The sequence below is a fragment of the Lithobates pipiens genome, unplaced genomic scaffold (genome assembly GCF_037356315.1).
Source record: "Lithobates pipiens isolate NorthernLeopardFrog02 unplaced genomic scaffold, aLitPip1_a1.2 Scaffold_1, whole genome shotgun sequence".
Lineage (NCBI taxonomy): Eukaryota > Metazoa > Chordata > Amphibia > Anura > Ranidae > Lithobates > Lithobates pipiens.
In genome coordinates, this window is record NW_027507685.1 from 233,393,732 (window position 1) to 233,416,256 (window position 22,525).

A 22,525-nucleotide genomic window follows, 5' to 3' on the forward strand; every position below is an offset into this window, starting at 1 on the left:
TGTTGTTGTGCGTGGATAGGGAGAGGAGAACGAGGAGGACGACATTATGCTGGATGATGAGCAGGAGCCAGCTAACCACACTGCTTCCAGTTTAGTGCAAATGGGGGCCTTCATGCTCCAGTGTTTTAACAGGGACCCCCGTATAAAAAGCATAAGGGTCAAGGACCAGTACTGGGTGGCAATGTACTTAGACCCCCGGTGCATACACAAAATGGTGGAAATGTTACCACCGTCACAGAGGGCTGTCAGAATGGAGCACTTACAGACCTTGCTTCTGCGTGCGCTGGCAGAGGAGGAATTCCCACTCCCAGAGAAAGAGTTGCGGGTACCAATCCAACAGTGCCTGCAAGAAGAGGGCGGTTTGAAGATGTGTTGGTGACTTCTGATATGAGGTCATTCTTTCAGCCGACCCATCGACAGGTGTCATCTGGATCCAGCATCAGGGAACGCCTAGACCGACAGGTGTCCGACTACATCGGGTTAACGGCTGATGAGGACGCTCTGAGGAGTGATGAACCCCTGGACTACTGGGTGGGCAGGCTTGACCTCTGGCCAGAGCTTGCCCAATTTGCACTGGAACTGTTGGCTGGCCCCTCGTGCAGTGTCCTGTCCAAAAGGACGTTCAGCGCAGCAGGGGGGATCGTGCCCGATAAGCGCACTCGCCTAGCTCACGACAGTGTTGACTACCTGACATTTATAAAAATGAATGAGGCATGGATCTCAGAGGAATTTAACAAATGTGACCAGTAGACCATGTATATGCATAACTCTATAAACAATTTATTTAATCGAGCACACAACCTTTTTTCTACCTTTTGGCTCACTTCCTTGTAAAAAAAAAAGCACACCGTACTATATGCCGTACCCTCCTGTTTGAAGAGGTTGAGCGGTGTCATATATTTGGGTCCCACAGCGAGTTGCTGGTATAAGTGCTGCTGTCAGTGCTCTCTATCTCGGTGCTGGTGTCAGTGCTCTCTCTCTATCTCGGTGCTGGTGTGGCGTCAGTGCTCTCGATCTCGGTGCTGGTGTGGTCTCCGTGCTCTCTAGCTTGGTGCTGGTGTGGTCTCAGTGCTCTCTATCACGGTGCTGGTCTAAGTGCTCTCTATCTCGGTGCTGGTGTCAGTGCTCTCTATCTCTGTGCTGGTGTCAGTGCTCTCTATCACGGTGCTGGTGTCAGTGCTCTCTCTCTATCTCGGTGCTGGTGTGGTGTCAGTGCTCTTTATCTCGGTGCTGGTGTCAGTGCTCTCTATCACGGTGCTGGTGTGGTGTCAATGCTCTCTATCTCGGTGCTGGTGTGGTGTCAATGCTCTCTATCTCGGTGCTGGTGTGGTCTCAGTGCTTTCTATCGCAGTGCTGGTGTGGTGTCAGTGCTCTCTATCGCGGTGCTGGTGTGGTGTCAGTGCTCTCTATCACGGTGCTGGTGTGGTGTCAATGCTCTCTATCACGGTGCTGGTGTCAGTGCTCTCTATCTCGGTGCTGGTGTCAGTGCTCTCTATCTCGGTGCTGGTGTCAGTGCTCTCTATCTCGGTGCTGGTGTCAGTGCTCTCTATCTCGGTGCTGGTGTCAGTGCTCTCTATCTCGGTGCTGGTGTCAGTGCTCTCTATCTCGGTTCTGGTGTCAGTGCTCTCTATCTCAGTGCTGGTGTCAGTGCTCTCTATCTCGGTGCTGGTTTCAGTGCTCTCTCTCTATCTCGGTGCTGGTGTGGTGCCATTGCTCTCTATCTCGTGCTGGTGTCAGTGCTCTCTATCTCCGTGCTGGTGTCAGTGCTTTCTATCACGGTGCTGGTGTCAGTGCTCTCTATCACGGTGCAGGTGTCAGTGCTCTCTATCACGGTGCTGGTGATCATCTCCTGCACCGTCTTCATAGCGTGCCCTGACCTTTCCTCTCCTCCATGGCCTTCATGTGCTCCTCAATTGTCAAAATTTCACAGATAAAAAAAGAATGATTGTCGTTGTCGATCCCAGATTCACTTCATACTTTTGTTATGTCAGTGTCCATGTTGTGGGACTATGTGTGCACAGCTAGTAAGTATTTTGTGGCTGAAAATATGACCTGAAGGTTTTTAAGGTTCGCCTGCCATTAAAGTCAATGGGTCCCCCCACAAACTTTGCGGTTCGCAAACTTTTGGCCGCGTTTGTGGTTCATAAAATGTTCCGTCGGAAGTTCGTCCATCTCTATTGGTGTCAGTGGGTGGAATAGTGCCCCATCATTGGTGTCAGTGGGTGAAATAGTGCCCTGTCATTGGGGTCAGTGGGTGGACTAGTGCCCCGTCATTGGTGTCACTGGGTGGAATAGTGCCCCCTTATGGGTGTCCGTGGGTGAAATAGTGCCCCATCATTGGTGTCAGTGGGAGGATTAGTGTCCCATCATTGGTGTCAGTGGGAGGATTTGTGTCCCATCATTGGTGTCAGTGGGAGGATTTGTGTCCCATCATTGGTGTCAGTGGGAGGATTAGTGTCCCATCTGTTGTTAGTGAGTAGGATCATTGGTGTCAGTGGGTGAAATGGTGACCCAAGGGTCAGATAAAGGCAAACAAAGGCATCTGACCCGTCGGCCGCAGTTTGGAGACCACTGCACTAGAATACCCCTATTAGATCTCTGTAGTTCATTAGTTATAGCATACCTCCCAACTTTTTGAGATGGGAATGAGGGACACCTATCAGCAAAAGTATGCAGGCGTGGGACACACCCCCTGCCACACCCCCTTAAGGAAGAATTGTACAAAAAAACAAGATTGGTTAAACCCACAAGTACTTTTTTTGAACCGCTACTATTCCTTTATATTGGCTTTTGGAATGTACAAATGCAGCAATTTAGAAATCAGATGAAAGGTTTAGCACTGGAAAACACTTTTTGGTAGATAAAAAGTGCATTTTATATTCAACTATATAGATCAGACCAAAATGAGGAGAAATGAGGGACAGAGGGACATTGCTCCAAATCAGGGACAGTCCCTTCGAAATCGGGGACAGTTGGGAGCTATGTTATAGCCATGTTTACACCTTCACAAATCCATATAAACTGATACACACAGTATATTACAGTATATTTGCATCTTCCAGATTGTATGTAGCCCACATCCCATCTTTACCGGTATTTCTGGAGTCTCTGATGAAACGGTTCTACAGCCATAACTTTGTTATTTTCTATATTTTCAATCAGCAGCAAAAGGAAAACAGCACAGCTACAGAGAAAATCTCCCTAGTAACAAGTGACGAATAAAGCAAATATTTTGATTGGGACATGCAGAATAAATGTCCAACCAAGTGACACCCAGCCTTCTGTATTTTATGATAATGACTTTGTATCCTTAGTGGTGTCATTTTCATTACTCTACTTGCTATATCTTTGAGTGCCTGAGCATTACCAGCAGCAAGATGAAAGCAGTTTTATTTTTTTTCTCTACTGTCCAACTATTATTAATTCTTCAGGCTGACATCATCCATAGAGAATACAGAGCAGGTAAGTACCTCCTGAATTTCTGTATTTTGTAACTAAGAAAATAAATGTTGTACTAAACTGCAAAATGGGCTTGGCAGCTGATCAATGTAGATGGACTTTTCTAAAATGCTATATAACCAGATGTATTCTTTTAAAATCTTCCATACCTGTTGGCAATTAAACTAAAAGTCTAGTTTAAAAAAACGTTCTATTCAAGTCTATTCTTAACTCAAAAAATTCCTTTCTATTGCCCTCAGCCTCCTTCACTGCTCCAAATTATTTTTTTCTTCCTGTTAGAGGGAGGCTACGTTCATTCTCTATGATCCCTGTGTATGTAGGATTGTAGCCACCCTCTCTTGCTTGCTCTTCAATGGACTAGGAACTGTGGACTATAAGATCTGTAGTGTACATAGAGCAGTGCAAATGACCACAACTAATGTGTACTGCTCATTCCAAACAAATGGGAGTGAGGAGGGAAAGGATAAGTTCAGGAGCTCACAGAGGGCATTACAAGGAGGCAGAAAGATACTAAAAAAGCTTCATAAAAAAATAGATTACAAGGCCATTAAGTGGGGGATGTGTATAGATTATGTTTGGAGAATAAAGCCTCGTGCACACCATCAGATTTTTGGACGACAGAGCGTCCGATTTTTGTGACATGCTAGTCTCATGTTGAAAGTGAAGATGTTATTCACAATACGAAAATTTTCGTACGACGGAATACAATGTCAGAAGGGACATAATGTGTTGAATACTTTTGTATTTATTCTTTTGTTTCTGAGCATGTGTACGAAAACTGTACTAAAGAAACGAAAATCGGACATTGAGTTCGCATCTGACAAAATTTTATAGTCTGCATATCCAGTTTTTGTCTGACTAAAATGTGAAATAGGCTGTCAAAAGCACCGTACTAACGATCCGAAAATCATCAGAAAGCTCGTCTTACGGATTTTTCCATCCAATTTTCGTATCGTGTGTAGGGGCCTAAAGCCTCTCATACACACAAACAGATTTTAGGCAGCCTGTTGACAGACTGTTGACCATAAATCTGACCGTTAGTACGCTACTTATGAAAACTTTCTGCAAACAAATATTGGATGACATGCTAGTAAATTTTGGGCGGACAATGGTCTGTTGTCAGATTTTCAATGGTTAATACACAAATCTGTCACACAAAAGTTGTAAGTACAAACACGCATGCTTGGAATCAGTGCTCACCAAACACGAAATTAGCAGAAGGGGCCCAAAGGGTGGTGCTCAAGAGCTGAAATTCCACGTTCTATGTCACTACGTTTGTGTTTGTTGGCCGACAATTGTGTACCGTTTAGTATACAAGATAAGATGCTGGCACAGGCCCTTTGGACAAAAATCAGATGCTCTGTTGGCCAACAATCGGATCGTGTGCACAAGGCTTTAGACCCAATACACACTATTAGATTTTCTGCAGATTTTCGTCTTCAGAGTTACCAAAACCATATAATATGAGGTCAAACCTTTAAAACCTCGTGCAAACGATCAAATTGTTGGCCAACGGAGTGTCAGACTTTTGTCCCAAGGCCGTGTGCAAACTTGTCATGCATACTAACAGCACACAATTGTCAGCCAACAAACACGAACATAGTGAACATAGTGATGTACTACGTGGAATTTCAGCTCTTGAGCACCACCCTTTGGGCACTTTCTGCTAATGTCGTGTTTGGTGAGCATTGATTCTGAGCATGCCTGTTTGTACTTTGGACTTTTGTGTGACGGACTTGTGTACACACAATACGAAAATCTGACAACAGACTGTTGTCAACCAAAAATTTACTAGCCTGCTTTCCAACATTTGTTGGACAACAATTGGAGCGGTGCGCTGGCAGGATGACAAAAAAAGTCCTGCACGCCACGTCTTTTAGTCGGTGTATACACCTCTCCTAAAGTACCCCTGCCCATTGAAATCAATGGGCAGCTCTGCCGAAGAGCCGGCAAAGCGACGCTTTTAACCCTTTTTCGGGCGCTATCCGGGGTTAAAAGTACCCCTCTATCGGCCAAAAACCTCAGCAAAAACAACGGTAAAGCGCCGCTACGAATAGCTTTACCGCCGACACCCCCAATGCCCCAGTGTGAAAGTAGCCTTATACCCTATACACACTATTCGATTTTCTGCAGATTTTTTTCTTCAGATTTAACCATGTAGTGAAGGGGCCTGCCTGGTTGCATACAAATTGAAACTCTTAACCACCTAAGGACCGTCGCATGTAATTATACGTCAGCAGAATGGCATGTACAGGCACAAGCACGTACCCATACGTGCTTGCCTTCCAGCGGGTGGGGGGTCCGATCGGACCCCCTCCCGCTGGCTGCGGTGGTCCGTTTCGCTTCAGGAGCGATCCGGGATGAGGGGATGGCCGTTGGTTTCTGGCCATCCCCTCTCGATCGCTCCTGGTGAATGAGAAGCTTCCCCTGCCTGTGTAGCGTAAACACAGGCAGGAGGAAGTGATGTCACTCTCCTCGGGGCGGTCTTTTTGACCAGACTGCGAGGAGAGGACATAGTAAGTGCACCAATCACTACACTGACACGTAGGTACACAAAGGCACACAAATCACCCCCAATCGCCCCCAGCCCCCCCCCCCCCCTCCCAGTCACAGTGTCACTGATTGCAGTGATCATTTATTTACTCATCACTGCATTCAGTGTCAGTTGTGACAGTAAAAAGTGTCAGGGCAGTTAGTGTTAGGTCCAGGGTAGCCCCTCCCCCATAAAGGTTTAACCCCCGGATTGCCCCTAGAGTTAACCCTTTCACCCCCTTTTGCCAGTGTCACTAAGCGATCGTTTTTCTGATCGCTGCATTAGTGTCATTGGTGCCGCTAGGTAGCTAGTTATTTTTTTAGGTTCACCGCCAGGTTTTTATAGCGTTAGGTACCCCCATATACTACCTAATAAAGATTTTAACCCCCTGATTGCCCCTAGAGTTAACCCTTTCACCAGCGATAACCATATAAGTGTCACTGGTGACGCTGGTTAGCCAGTTAGTTGTTTAGGTTCCCTGCCAGGTTTTTAGATAGCGTCAGGGACCCCCATATACTACCTAATAAAGATTTTAACCCCCTGATTGCCCCTAGTTAACCCTTTCACCAGTGATCACCATATAAGTGTTACGGGTGACTCTGGTTAGTTAGTTTGCTTTTTATAGCATCAGGGCACCCACCATTTATTACCTAATAAAGGTTTAACCCCCTGATCACCCGGCGGGTGATATCAATTAGGTTTTAGGGTCAGATAGGGTCTGCGTCACCCCAGGCAGCGCTAAGTTAGTGCCAGTACCGCTTACACCCACGCGCAAAGCATACACCTCCCGTAGTGGTATAGAATCTGAACAGATCAATATCTGATCTGATCAGATCTATACTAGCATCCCCAGCAGTTTAGGGCTCGAAAAAAATGCATTGTTAGCGGGATCAGCCCAGATACCTGCTGGCACTTGCGTTTTGCCCCTCCGCCCAGCCCACCCAAGTGCAGTATCAATCGATCACTGTCACTTACAAAACACTAAACACATAACTGCAGCGTTCGCAGAGTCAGGCCTGATCCCTGCGTTCGCTAACAGTTTTTTTTGGTAGCGTTTTATATTTAAATCCTGAAGGCGGTGCTTGGTTTTCGGGGTCCTGTACGTGGCTAGGCTCCCAAAAAGTCCCCCATACGTGGTATCCCCGTACTCAGGAGAAGCAACAGAATTTATTTTGGGGTGTAATTTCACTTCTGCCCATAGCATGTGTGAGCAATATACAGTATCATTTAGTGACAACTTTGTGCAAAAAAAAAAAAAAAGTTTGTAATATTCCAGCAACTTGTGGCAAAATATAAAATATTTCATGGACTCAACATGCCTCTCAGTAAATAGCTTGGGGTGTCTACTTTCCAAAATGGGGTCATTTGGGGGGGTTTTGTGCTATTTTGGCATTTTATGGCATTCGAAACTGTGATAGGTAGTGAGGAGTGAAATCAAAAATTTGCATCCTTAGAAATCCTGAAGGCAGTGATTGGTTTTCGGGGTGCCGTACGCTGCTAGACTCCCAAAAAGTCCCACATATGTGGTATCCCCGTACTCAGGAGAAGCAGCAGAATATATTTTGGGGTGCAATTCCACATATAACTATGGCATGTGTGAGCAATATATCATTTAGTGAGAACTTTTTGTAAACTTTTTTTTTGTGTCATTATTCAATCACTTGGGACAAAAAAAAATATTCAATGGGCTCAACATGCCCCTCAGCAATTTCCTTGGGGTGTCTACTTTCCAAAATGGGGTCATTTGGGGGGGGGGGGTTGTACTGCCCTGCCATTTTAGCACCTCAAGAAATGAGGCAGTCATAAATTGAAAGCTGTGTAATTTCCAGAAAATGTACTCTAGTTTGTAGACGCTATACCTTTTGCGCAAACCAATAAATATATGCTTATTGACATTTTTTTTACTAAAGACATGTGGCTGAATACATTTTGGCCTAAATGTATCACTGAAATTTAGTTTATTCGATTTTTCTTATAACAATAAGTAGAAAATATCTTTTTTTTTTCAAAATTTTCAGTCTTTTTATATCATAAAAAAATAAAAATCGCAGAGGCAATCAAATACCATCAAAAGAAAGCTCTATTTATGGGAAGAAAAGGACGCAAATTTCGTTTGGGTACAACATTGCATGACCGCGCAATTACCAGTTAAAGCAGTGCAGTGCAAAATTGTAAAAACACCTCTGGTCCTTAGGCTGACAATTGGTCCGGGGCTGAAGTGGTTAAGATATGACCTCATATTACATGGCTTTGGTAAATCTGAAGGCAAAAATCTGCAGAAAATCTAATAGTGTGTATGAGGCTTTAAAGTGGTTGTAAACCCACAAAATAAAAAAAAAACTGCAAGACAAAGGCATAATGAGCTAGGATGCATAGCATACTAGCTCATTATGAAATGCCCACCGTAGATCGAAGCCCCCTGTAGCAGTCCCCGTATACAGCTCTGGTAGGCGACATCGCAGGTTTAGGAGATATCCAGGGTAGCTACAGGTAAGCCTTATTATAGGCTTACCTGTAGTAGAAAGTGGTCTGTAAGGGTTTACAACCACTTTATGGTTGGGTTCACACTTATGCGAATTGGATGCAGCTTTCCCCACATCCAATTCGCATAGCAGGAGATTGTGACAGACTCTCTATGGAGCCGGTTCACATATCTCCGTAGTGGGTCCGGTGTGAATTGCACAGGAGCCCTGTGTGTCTTTTGGCCCTTTTCAGGTCTGAATTCAGCTCAAAATTCAGGCTGAAATCGGACCTGAAACGGTGAATGGAGGCGCACCGGACCTGCGCTGGGAGCTGCTGCGTGTTCAAGTGTAAACCCAGCCTAAAGCCATAGTAAACCTGAAAGGCATTGCATGTGAAACTTACCTGAAAATGAAGCCTTCCAGTGGTGCGCTCTCAGTGCTGAAGGCGCTTCCATCTTCACCTGGTCTTCCTTTCAGGTTCGCAGACTCGGGCTGTGTGAGTGGCCAGAGTCATGATGATGTCACTGAGCCATCATTTATGGTACAGGACTCTTAAGGAACGGCATGGGTGGCCATTCCCTTCAGAGCGCATTCGCCGGTGACGTTATCGGCTGCATGTACAGTAAATATCTCCTAAATTGTGCATGTCAAACTAATCTCCTACCACTTCCATCAACTCATTCCTGACAGTTATAACCTTCTGTACCACCTGCCCCACCCTTTTAGATTGTAAGCTCTTCTGAGCAGGGCCCTCTTAATCCTCTTGTATTTAATTGTATTGTAACTGTATTGTCTCCCTTTTATATTGTAAAGCGCTGCGTAAATTGCTGGCGCTATATAAATCCTGAATAATAATAATAATGTTTAGGAGATATTTACAGTACCTATAGGTAAGTCTTATTATAGGTTAGTGTGATTTCATGCAGCGATGTCAATGGAAGTTCTAGGTGAAATCGCCAGAAACAGTGCAGGAACCTTTTTCTTAACAAACGGTTCCATTTTCAGCAATGGGGTGCGATTTATGTGACTTGGAACTGTCAACTTGAAGGACAAATCGCACTGGTGTGAACAAAGTCTGAATTATATATATATTTTTTGATGTTTTTACTTTCTATCTATGTTTTTAAATGTATAGATTTGTCATCAGCAATTGTAAAACTATGAAATGTATACATATTGTAGTAGGGATTTGGGCTTTATCATTTCAAAGTCGCATCAAAGTGGCAACATCATGTGAGACGCGGGCGTCGGCCGATCTGATATTGATTTAATCAGAGCCGAGCTTCCATGTGTAGTGTGTATCTACTAATTCACCAGCTCTTCAATTATTCAATTAAGCCCACCTTGTTTACTCAATAAATTGTATTGGCATGTGCGTATAAATTCCTGTCTATTGCCTAAATAGTCAGCTATGAGTAACCACCAGTAGTTACGGTGTGAAACATGTCAGCTGTTGATTTCATCTTTTGCTGTATGGTCTTGATGTACCGTATTTATTGGCGTATAACACGCACAGGTGTATAACACGCACATTCATTTTAAGAGGGAAGTTTCAGGAAAAAAATTTAAATATTAAATAAGGCAGCTAAAATTGAAGTATTGGTGTATAACACGCACACGCTATTTGCACCCGATTTTCATGGTGAAAAAGTGAGTGTTATACACCAATAAATACAGTATGTGCTGAGGCCTTCTAACACCCATACGCACTCAGTCCCCCTCACACCTGTACGTGCTCAGCCTCTTCCTCACACATGTACACACTCAGCCCTCCTCACACCTGTACACATTAAGTTCCCCCATACCTGTACGCACTCAGCCCCTTCCTCATACCTGTACACACTCAGCCCCCCTCAAATATGTAAGCACTCAGCCCCGTCGCACCTGTACGCATTCAGCCCCTTCCTCACACCGATATGCACTAAGCCCCCCCTCACACCCATACGCACTCATCCCTCCTCACACCTTTATGCACTCAGCCACCCTCACACCTGTACACACTCAGCCCCCCTCACACCTGTACACATTAAGTTCCCCCATTCCTGTACGCACTCAGCCCCCCTCACACCTGTATGCGCTCAGCCCCCTCACACCTCTACGCACTCAGCCCCCCTTACATCTATATGCATTCAGCTCTACTCACACCCATATGCATTCAGCCCCTTCCTCTCACCTGCACACACTCAGCCCCCCTTCACAACTGTACGCACTCAGCCCCTTCCACACACATGTATGCACTCAGCCCCCTCACACCCGTACACACTCAGCCCCTTCCTCACACTTGTACACACTCAGCCCCTTCCTCACACCTGTATGCACTTGGCCCCCCTCACACCCGTACACATTCAGCCCCCCTCACACCCGTACACATTCAGCCCCCCCTCACACCCGTACACACTGAGCCCCCCTCACAGCTGTACGCATTCGGCCCTCCTCACATCAGTAAGCAATCAGCTCCTTCCTCACACCTGCACACACTCAGCCCCCCTTCATATGTGTACGCATTCAGCCCCCCTTCACACGTGTACTCACTCAGCCCCCCTTCACACGTGTACACACTCAGCCCCCTTCACACGTGTACACACTCAGCCCCCCTTCACACCTGTATGCTTTCAGCCCCTTCCTCACACCTGTGTGTGCTCAGCTTAAACAAAGCTCTTTATATATATATATATATATATATATATATATATATATATATATATATATATATAGAAAGGCCAGTATGGTGGCCTGAAATTATGGGAGGAGCCCGGTGGAATATATAACCAGCCCGCTCGCCTGTCCTCCTCGTCGGTTCCGGTGCGCGATACCCGATTCGTCAGGTATCAAGCGCCGGCTTCCAGACCAGACGCAGTGAGCCCGTTCGTCAGTTCCCGCATTTTTCGTCCCCGTCTTGACAGCTCGTCTCCTCGTTCAGCAGCGTCCGTCGCTTTCGCCGTCGGAGTGTCGCCGTGCCCATCGAATTTGTCGTTGCACGTCGGGCTGGCTGTCGCAGGTAGGGCTTCGGCACCCCCTTTTTTTTTTCAATCCATGTATTCGATGTACCGCCAACATTCCCTGTACTCACGAGCCGCTCGCTGCTTTCAAATCGAATGTTTTCTGTGGCCCTCGTACGCATGTCGCTGTTTTCTACTTTCGATGCAGTCGTTATCACTTTTCGACACGTTCGATTACGCCACGTCAGGCGATTCATTCGCAGGTACGGCATTCGAAACCGTTCGACCGCCCGAGCATTTCTATTAGTATCGGTCGAATCGTTCGACTCACAGCCGACTGCTTGCTACGATAAGGCAAGCAGTCCGCACGTTTCGCTTGCTTTGCTTCAATTCGAATATCTCTTCATTCATGCAGTTATATTATGTATTTCATTTCATTTCATCCCAAGTCATTTCAGTCCCAGTCATTTCTTCCATTTCGCATCATTTCTGTCACTAGTCGCGCTCCGGCGCGAATCCTGTTGCACCTCTGGTGCACCGATTCGCTTTGAAGTGCCCCCAGGGTTTGGCCTCATTTCTGTACATGCTCCAGAGACCGAATCACTTGCAGGTTCACGCACGATCCCTGATTCTTGTCTTTGTCATGGCATATCATTTCTGTCACTTATTACGCTCCAATTCGAATCCTGTCGCATTCTTTTATGCACCGATTCGTCTTGGTGTGCCCAGCTGCTACGCCTCATTTCGGTACATGCTCCAGAGACGGATTCTTTGTAACCTACAGTCCACTCGTTGAATCCTGTCTCTGTCATGGGATATCATTTCTGTCACTTATTACACTCCAATTCGAATCCTGTCGCATTCTTTTATGCACCGATTCGTTCTGGTGTGCCCAGCTGCTACGCCTCATTTCAGTACATGCTCCAGAGACGGATTCTTTATTGTTACCATCAGTCCAGTCGTTGAATCTTGTCTCTGTCATGGGATATCATTTCTGTCACTTATTACGCTCCAATTCGAATCCTGTCGCATTCTTTTATGCACCGATTTGTTCTGGTGTGCCCAGCTGCTACGCCTCATTTCAGTACATGCTCCAGAGTCGGATTCTTTATTGTTACCATCAGTCCAGTCGTTGAATCTTGTCTCTGTCATGGGATATCATTTCGGTCACTTATTACGCTCCGATTCGAATCCTGTCGCATTTATTTATGCACCGATTCGTTCCGGTGCGCCCAGCTGTTACGCCTCATTTCAGTACATGCTCCAAGGACAGGACTCATCTGTTTGGTTCAAGGGCTCGTCCTCCGATTCCTGTCTTTGTCATGGGTTTCATTTCATTTCACCTATCACGTTCCGGTACGAATAGTCACATCTGTGTACCAAATTCATCCCGGCGTGCCCCAGGAATGGCCTCATTTCAGTACATGCTCCAAGGACAGGATTCATCCGTTTGGTTCAAGGGCCTCGTCCTCTGATTCTTGTCTTTGTCATGGGTTTTCATTTCATTTCACCTATCACGTTCCGGTACGAATAGTCACTTCGGTGTACCAAATTCGTCTCGGCGTGCCCCAGGAACGGCCTCATTTCAGTACATGCTCCAGAATCCGTTTCGTGCTCAGTCGCAAAGTTGTGGCATGGCGATCCGGATCTCTGTCATGGCAGCTTCTCTCATCTCACTATCACATGCCGCTCCCCGGTTTGGGTTCAGTTGATTTTTAAGGTTTGGATGCCTACCAGGGGGGCCTTGCTCCTCGGCCTCATTTCATTATAAAGTTGCCTCAAAAAGGAAAACACAGCTTCGTTTAGGCGTGTTGCGTTGTTTTCCTCCACATTCAAGCGTAGACTTCGTGCAATCGTCGTAAATACACATCCAAGCGTAGACTTCTTGCAATCGTTGCAAGCACGCATTCAGAGATAGACTAATCGCAATCATTGTACCAGCACGCATACGGGCAGAGACCTCTGGCAGTCGTCGCAAGCACGCATTCGAGCCTAGACCTCTTGCATTCGTTACAAGCACGCATTCGAGCATAGACCTCTTGCACTCATTACAAGCACGCGTTCGTGCATAGAGCTCTTGCAGTCGTTGCAAGCACGCATTCGAGCATAAACCTCTTGCGGTCGTTGCAAGCACGCATTCGAGCACAAACCTCTTGCTATCGTTGCAAGCATGCATTCGAGCACAAACCTCTTGCTATCGTTGCAAGCATGCATTCGAGCATAAACCTCTTGCAATCGTTGCAAGCACGCATTCGAGCATAGACCTCTTTCAATCGTTGCAAGCACGCATTCGAGCATATACCTCTAGCGATCGTTGCAAGCACGCATTCGAGCGTAGACCTCTTGCAAGCATGGCGAGCACGCATTCAAGCATAAGCCTCTTGCAATCATTGCAAGCTGATGTCCGGGCACAACTTATGGCAATCATTGCTGGCAGGCACTTCTGCCTGCTCAATAGGTTGCTTTGGGGGAAGCCTGGATACCTTCCTAAATGTTCGTTGTATCACAGGGTACTTATACTTATAGGCATAGTTGATCCAGGGAAAATCCGATTGCCTCTCGAGGGGTCAGGAAGGAATTTTTTCCCCTACTGTAGCAAATTGGCCATGCTCTGTTGGGGTTTTTTGCCTTCCTCTGGATCAGCTGCGGGCGTAGAATTGGGGTGTCGGGTGGTGTGATACCTTATTATTTCAATTGTGGTTGGACCGGATGGACTTCTGTCTTTTCCGGCCTGGCTACCCACGAAGCCTACCGTAAATCCTTGCAATCGCTGCAGGCACGCGTCCTAGCATAACATCTTGCAGTCATGGCAAGCACGCATACTGAGTAACATCTTGCAACCGTCGCAAGCACGCGTCCTAACATACATGCAAGCATAACTCCCGCAGTCTTCGCAGTGCACATGCGGTAACGCGAATTGCTCACAGTCACCACGTACACATCTCCTCCGACAAACTCCCGGGCAATTGTCGCAAGCACACATGCAAACACAACCTTTAGTCATGCCAAGGCTCGCGACTTAGCATAACTTCTTGCAATCGTTTGTTGCAAGCACGTTCTCAGTGGTACGCTAACTGGCTACACCTCATTTTCAGCAGCACTTAATTGGCCACTCGTCTCCTGTGGCCTTTCTTATAAGCCACTCACTGTCGCCTGTCTGTCTGTCTCTTCCTTGGGACAGTTGAGTTCAACCTCCGTCCGCACCAGCATCATGTTGTCATACGCGACTGGCTTCTTCCTGTAGCACGCCCAGGCTATTTCTAGCCAGCGTTCAACATTTCTTATTCTTACAATGCTCGGAGAACCATCGGTTGTTACAGCCCATACAGCAAGATCCCCACTACGATGCGTCCAGAGGCATCAGCCCATAATCTTTGGCCAATGTTCGCCCATTACAACTGCCGTCTTTACGGACATATAATACCCTCGCATATTCCCCAGTTTAGTCATCCAAAAGACACCTACAGTCCCTTCACGGCATGTCGAGCGTCCCTATGCACGTCATCCTTCAGGGGTCGCGCCTCTGTGTCACGCCGATTGGTCTTACTGTCTCTCTCACAGGATCCAGAGCAAGTCCTCAGCCGGGTCCCCGCGGCAATAGCAGTCCTTGCTATGCGGGAGGAATCCCTATCGTCTGGGAGTGACGTCTCTCTGTTCTTTCCCTTCGCGTCTTCCCTTTCTCCCCAGGTGATGACTGACGCAGCGGCCTCCACGGGCTTGCCGCTGATTTTTGGCCACCTCTGGCTCGCAGCTCCCTGGCCTCCCCAGTTACTGGCAATTCCTGGCTGCGCCAAGGCGCCCTCTCTGTTGGTTATGTACTTCCTACGTCGACTGGTCCAGCTCTTGTTGTTGTTTCAGTTCAACATCCATTCTTCCTTTACCCCCGGTAAGTTCAATCAGGCAGCGGACGCCCTCTCTCGCTTTAACCTTGTCGCGTTTTCATTCAGGTACCCGGAGCCGGACCAACATCAGCAGCTATCCCGGACTGGTCTCTACTGACTCTGGATTAGCCCCTCACCTCCTAGCGGCTACCCAACTCGTTTGATCACTCCCTTTCCCGCAATACCCTCAGGGCCTATCAATCAGCCTGGAGGGCCTTTAACCAACTTCGTCACGTGTCACAGTACAGAGACGTCCCGTGTCAAGCAAGTCACAGCCTTCATTTCCTACTGCCACTCGCAGTTGGCGTCGTCCTTTAATACGATCCGGCTATACATGACCGGTGTACAACATCTTACGTCCCTCCAGGACCCTACCGTACCCTTCCTATTTTACCACGCCATTCGGGCTGGTGTGCGCGGTATCCAGGAAGCGCCAGCCGATGACCGGCACCAAAACGACCGCCTATCACAGGAGACGTTTAGAAATACGTCAGATTTCCTGGCTACTTCACCTTTTCGGTCTCCACATTGGTGTCATTTACAAGCAGCCATACACCTGGCCTTCTACGGCTTCTTACGGCCAAGCAAGTTTACTTGTCGTAGCCTCACGGCACGCATGCTGTACCAGCACCACCTGGTCCGATACGAAGACCATTTCGCCTTACACTTAGCAGTCTCCAAGACGCGGCAGCTTGGCTCGGGTTCGGACATACACCGCTATAAGTCCAACAACCGTCGGTACCCGGTCGCCGTTTTCACGCGCCTGTCGGCCCCCTTTTGGCTGATCAACCAGGAGTTAGTCCTCTTCTGCCATTTCTCACTAAACCTCTGAACGCTGCCCGGTGGAACGTGTCAGGATACTCCCGGGTGTCCTTCACCTCTGTTCTACTCATATTATCAAGAAGTTGGGCAGATGGAGGTCCACCTGTTTCGCCCGCTACATACCCAATCCGCAAGCGGAGATGACCCAGGCCTTTGTCGAGCGCACCCAGTAACAAACTTGGATCAATAAAATACAACCCCTACCTGAATGATTTTGCCCCCTTATTTTGGTATACCGTACGTCAGATCAGGGCACACTTTCAGGTCCATTTCAAGTAAGCGAGTTTATGTTAACCTTGTTTGTCATCCTTAACCATATCGGTCAGAGGGCTCCACACCATAAATAGAAAGGCCAGTATGGTGGCCTGAAATTATGGGAGGAGCCCGGTGGAATATATAACCAGCCCGCTCGCCTGTCCTCCTCGTCGGTTCCGGTGCGCGATACCCACCCACCCATCCCCTTTTCAGGGCATTTCTCAGCATCATACTCCTCATGAGAGTACTCATTTCACTCCATTCACATTCATTTCATTTATCACCCACTTTCTATCTAAGGTATGCCCCCTTATTTTGGTATACCGTACGTCAGATCAGGGCACACTTTCAGGTCCATTTCAAGTAAGCGAGTTTATGTTAACCTTGTTTGTCATCCTTAACCATATCGGTCAGAGGGCTCCACACCATAAATATATATATATGGAATAATTTTCTCAGCGTTGAAGCCAATGTTTGCAGGTGTTCCTATAAGCATTTTTTCCTCCAGCAGTAATGAAACATGTATTTGTTTTTCACTGTATTTTTTTGCCTTTTTTGATGTTTTTACTTTCTATCTATGTTTTTAGATGTATAGACTATTGCCGCTGTTCGCCCGGCGGACATATGTGTTTACAGTGTGAAAGAACTTTGACCCACGATGACACATCCATCACGGGGTACAAGACAGCCAATTGAGACATTTCAGCACATGGACAATTGGGCATTCCCCCCGACCTTATAAATAGACCTGATCTGGCGGACATTTTACATTCTATCTTATTTCAGTGTAGGGACAGTACGCTGTGTGGAGCAGGGAGAGACTGTAGTGACACAAATCGCTAGCTATTAGGTCCAAAAAAGTCCTTTTAAGGACTCGTATGGTATAGGTGTAGTACAGTATATAGGTTTGAGTGCACTGCTGTGCTAATGATTGACGCAGCCTGTCGTTTGTCAGTGCAGGGAGGGACAGGACGCTGTGTGCAGCAGGGACAGTCAGTTTAATCACTAGCTATTACTATTAGGTCCACAAAGTTCCTTTTAAGGACTGGTATAGGTGTACAGTATATAGGGTTTAGTGCACTGTTGTGTTGGTGATTGCAGCAGCCTGTCTTTTGTCAGTGCAGGGAAGGACAGGGCGCTGTATGCAGCAGGGATAGTTAGTTTAATCACTAGCTAGCTGTTACTATTAGGTCCACAAAGGTCCTTTTAAGGACTGGTATAGGTGTACAGTATATAGGGCTGTACACGTATAATATATTTTCTTCCAAATATAGAAAGAATATTATACTTGACTGCTGCCCTATTCTGCAGCAGTCCTTTATCAGTGTAGGGACTGAGGTACAGTCTGCTACTTGGTCCACAAAGGTCCTTGTAAGGACTGGTATAGGTGTACAATATATAGGGTTGTGGTGCACTGCTGCAGATTACTGCCCTATTCTGCAGCAGTCCTTTATCAGTGTAGGGACTGAGGGACCGTGTGCAAATCACTAGCTACTTGGTCCACAAAGGTCCTTGTAAGGACTGGTATAGGTGTACAATATATAGGGTTGTGGTGCACTGCTGCAGATTTCTGCCCTATTCTGCAGCAGTCCTTTATCAGTGTAGGGACTGAGGTACAGTCTGCAAATCACTAGCTACTTGGTCCACAAAGGTCCTTGTAAGGACTGGTATAGGTGTACAATATATAGGGTTGTGGTGCACTGCTGCAGACTGCTGCCCTATTCTGTAGCACTCCTTTATCAGTGTAGGGACTGAGGTAAGTCTGCAAATCACTAGCTACGTGGTCCACAAAGGTCCTTGTAAGGACTGGTATAGGTGTACAATCTATAAGGTTGTGGTGCACTGCTGCAGATTACTGCCCTATTCTGCAGCACTCCTTTATCAGTGTAGGGACTGAGGTACAGTCTGCAAATCACTAGCTACTTGGTCCACAAAGGTCCTTGTAAGGACTGGTATAGGTGTACAATATATAGGATTGTGGTGACACTGCTGCAGATTGCTGCCCTATTCTGCAGCAGTCCTTTTTCAGTGTAGGGACTGAGGTACAGTCTGAAAATCACTAGCTACTTGGTCCCCAAAAGTCCTTGTAAGGACTGGTATAGGTGTAATATTTGGAGGGTTGTGGTGCACAGCTGCAGATTGCTGCCCTAATCTGCAGCAGTCCTTTATCAGTGTAGGGACTGAGGTACAGTCTGCAAATCGCTAGCTACTTGGTCCACAAAGGTCCTTGTAAGGACTGGTATAGGTGTACAATATATAGGGTTGTGGTGCACTGCTGCAGATTACTGCCCTATTCTGCAGCAGTCCTTTATCTTTGTAGGGACTGAGGTACAGTCTGCAAATCACTAGCAACTTGGTCCACAAAGGTCCTTGTAAGGACTGGTATAGGTGTACAATATATAGGGTTATGGTGCACTGCTGCAGATTGCTGCCCTATTCTGCAGCAGTCCTTTATCAGTGTAGGGACTGAGGTACAGTCTGCAAATCACTAGCTACTTGGTCCACAAAGGTCCTTGTAAGGACTGGTATAGGTGTATTTTTTGGAGGGTTGTGGTGCACTGCTGCAGATTGCTGCCCTATTCTGCAGCAGTCCTTTATCAGTGTAGGGACTGAGGTACAGTCTGCAAATCACTAGCTACTTGGCCCACAAAGGTCCTTGTAAGGACTGGTATAGGTGTACAATATATAGGGTTGTGGTGCACTGCTGCAGATTGCTGCCCTATTCTGCAGCAGTCCTTTATCAGTGTAGGGACTGAGGTACAGTCTGCAAATCACTAGCTACTTGGTCCACAAAGGTCCTTGTAAGGACTGGTGTAGGTGTACAATATATAGGGTTTTGGTGCATTGCTGCAGAATACTTCCCTATTCTGCAGCAGTCCTTTATCAGTGTAGGGACTGGGGTACAGTCTGCAAATCACTAGCTACTTGGTCCACAAAGGTCCTTGTAAGGACTGGTATAGGTGTACAATATATAGAGTTGTTGTGCACTGCTGCAGATTACTGCCCTATTCTGCAGCAGTCCTTTTTCAGTGTAGGGACTGAGGTACAGTCTGCAAATCACTAGCTACTTGGTCCACAAAGGTCCTTGTAAGGACTGGTATAGGTGTACTATTTGGAGGGTTGTGGTGCACTGCTGCAGACTACTGCCCTATTCTGCAGCAGTCCTTTATCAGTGTAGGGACTGAGGTACAGTCTGCAAATCACTACCTACTTGGTCCACAAAGGTCCTTGTAAGGACTGGTATAGGTGTACAATATATAGGGTTGTGGTGCACTGCTGCAGATTGCTGCCCTATTCTGCAGCAGTCCTTTATCAGTGTAGGGACTGAGGTACAGTCTGCAAATCACTAGCTACTTGGTCCACAAAGGTCCTTGTAAGGACTGGTGTAGGTGTACAATATATAGGGTTTTGGTGCATTGCTGCAGAATACTTCCCTATTCTGCAGCAGTCCTTTATCAGTGTAGGGACTGGGGTACAGTCTGCAAATCACTAGCTACTTGGTCCACAAAGGTCCTTGTAAGGACTGGTATAGGTGTACAATATATAGAGTTGTTGTGCACTGCTGCAGATTACTGCCCTATTCTGCAGCAGTCCTTTTTCAGTGTAGGGACTGAGGTACAGTCTGCAAATCACTAGCTACTTGGTCCACAAAGGTCCTTGTAAGGACTGGTATAGGTGTACTATTTGGAGGGTTGTGGTGCACTGCTGCAGATTGCTGTTATTCTGCAGCAGTCCTTTATCAGTGTAGGGACTGAGTTACAGTCTGCAAATCACTAGCTACTTGGTCCACAAAGGTCCTTGTAAGGACTGGTATTGGTGTACAATATACAGGGTTGTGGTGCACTGCTGCAGATTACTGCCCTATTCTGCAGCAGTCCTTTATCAGTGTAGGGACTGAGGTACAGTCTGCAAATCACTAGCTACTTGGTCCACAAAGGTCCTTGTAAAGACTGGTATAGGGGTACTATTTGGAGGGTTGTGGTGCACTGCTGCAGATTGCTGCCCTATTCTGCAGCAGTCCTTTATCAGTGTAGGGACTGAGGTACAGTCTGCAAATCACTAGCTACTTGGTCCACAAAGGTCCTTGTAAGGACTGGTATAGGTGTATTTTTTGGAGGGTTGTGGTGCACTGCTGCAGATTGCTGCCCTATTCTGCAGCAGTCCTTTATCAGTGTAGGGACTGAGGTACAGTCTGCAAATCACTAGCTACTTGGCCCACAAAGGTCCTTGTAAGGACTGGTATAGGTGTACAATATATAGGGTTGTGGTGCACTGCTGCAGATTGCTGCCCTATTCTGCAGCAGTCCTTTATCAGTGTAGGGACTGAGGTACAGTCTGCAAATCACTAGCTACTTGGTCCACAAAGGTCCTTGTAAGGACTGGTGTAGGTGTACAATATATAGGGTTTTGGTGCATTGCTGCAGAATACTTCCCTATTCTGCAGCAGTCCTTTATCAGTGTAGGGACTGGGGTACAGTCTGCAAATCACTAGCTACTTGGTCCACAAAGGTCCTTGTAAGGACTGGTATAGGTGTACAATATATAGAGTTGTTGTGCACTGCTGCAGATTACTGCCCTATTCTGCAGCAGTCCTTTTTCAGTGTAGGGACTGAGGTACAGTCTGCAAATCACTAGCTACTTGGTCCACAAAGGTCCTTGTAAGGACTGGTATAGGTGTACTATTTGGAGGGTTGTGGTGCACTGCTGCAGACTACTGCCCTATTCTGCAGCAGTCCTTTATCAGTGTAGGGACTGAGGTACAGTCTGCAAATCACTACCTACTTGGTCCACAAAGGTCCTTGTAAGGACTGGTATAGGTGTACAATATATAGGGTTGTGGTGCACTGCTGCAGATTACTGCCCTATTCTGCAGCAGTCCTTTATCTTTGTAGGGACTGAGGTACAGTCTGCAAATCACTAGCAACTTGGTCCACAAAGGTCCTTGTAAGGACTGGTATAGGTGTACAATATATAGGGTTATGGTGCACTGCTGCAGATTGCTGCCCTATTCTGCAGCAGTCCTTTATCAGTGTAGGGACTGAGGTACAGTCTGCAAATCACTAGCTACTTGGTCCACAAAGGTCCTTGTAAGGACTGGTATAGGTGTACTATTTGGAGGGTTGTGGTGCACTGCTGCAGATTGCTGTTATTCTGCAGCAGTCCTTTATCAGTGTAGGGACTGAGTTACAGTCTGTAAATCACTAGCTACTTGGTCCACAAAGGTCCTTGTAAGGACTGGTATTGGTGTACAATATACAGGGTTGTGGTGCACTGCTGCAGATTACTGCCCTATTCTGCAGCAGTCCTTTATCAGTGTAGGGACTGAGGTACAGTCTGCAAATCACTAGCTACTTGGTCCACAAAGGTCCTTGTAAAGACTGGTATAGGGGTACTATTTGGAGGGTTGTGGTGCACTGCTGCAGATTGCTGCCCTATTCTGCAGCAGTCCTTTATCAGTGTAGGGACTGAGGTACAGTCTGCAAATCACTAGCTACTTGGTCCACAAAGGTCCTTGTAAGGACTGGTATAGGGGTACTATTTGGTGTAAAGTATATAGGTGTGTAATACTCGTATAAAATACTTGCACATATAGAAAGCATAGTATAGTGCATTTCCACTGTGCAGCATTGTGACTGCTGAACGGTTCTGCAGCGATACTACAAAGAGCGACAAACGCAATAAAAAAAAAGTATTATAGCTGGTGTGATAGACCAGTGGCCCCCAAAAACAACAGATTGAAGCGGGGTGTTATATACCTTCTTCCACATACATACTGCACTTCTCTAGAGACTTTTGTCACAGGGTCATTTAAAAAATGACAGGCAGAGCAAGAGGCAGGCTCTTCTGCAGGGGTGGTAGGGGTAGGGCAGGAGCAATAGACTTGAGCCAAAGTGGCAAATTGCAGAAGGTGCGTGCGATTACACCAAAGGACGCACCAGACTTGGTTGAGTGGCTCACTCAGCCTTACTCTTCTGCACCCTCCTCATCCTCTTGATCTGCACCCTCTTCTTCACTCTCTGCTATGTGCACCCCCAAAGACACTACCACCAACACCACCACCATATACCTTCCATTTGAGCACAGGAATTATTTTCTGATCCATTTCAAGACATTTCCGATGCGCATTGCGCAGCCACTCTTGGCATTGGATCAGGAAGAGGAGATAGCAACAAC

At 46.7% G+C, this 22,525-nt stretch overlaps 1 protein-coding gene across 1 annotated transcript in view; it reads left to right on the top strand.

Moving 5' to 3' along the window:
* The first annotated feature begins 3,296 nt into the window (after window positions 1–3,296).
* LOC143984729 (H-2 class II histocompatibility antigen, E-S beta chain-like) overlaps window positions 3,297–22,525 on the top strand; it is a 134,516-nt gene continuing 115,287 nt past the window's right edge. The window contains exon 1 of the mRNA XM_077484661.1: window positions 3,297–3,462. Coding sequence (XP_077340787.1) covers window positions 3,378–3,462 — 85 coding nt within the window. The 5' untranslated portion in view covers window positions 3,297–3,377. The remainder of the gene's footprint in view (window positions 3,463–22,525) is intronic.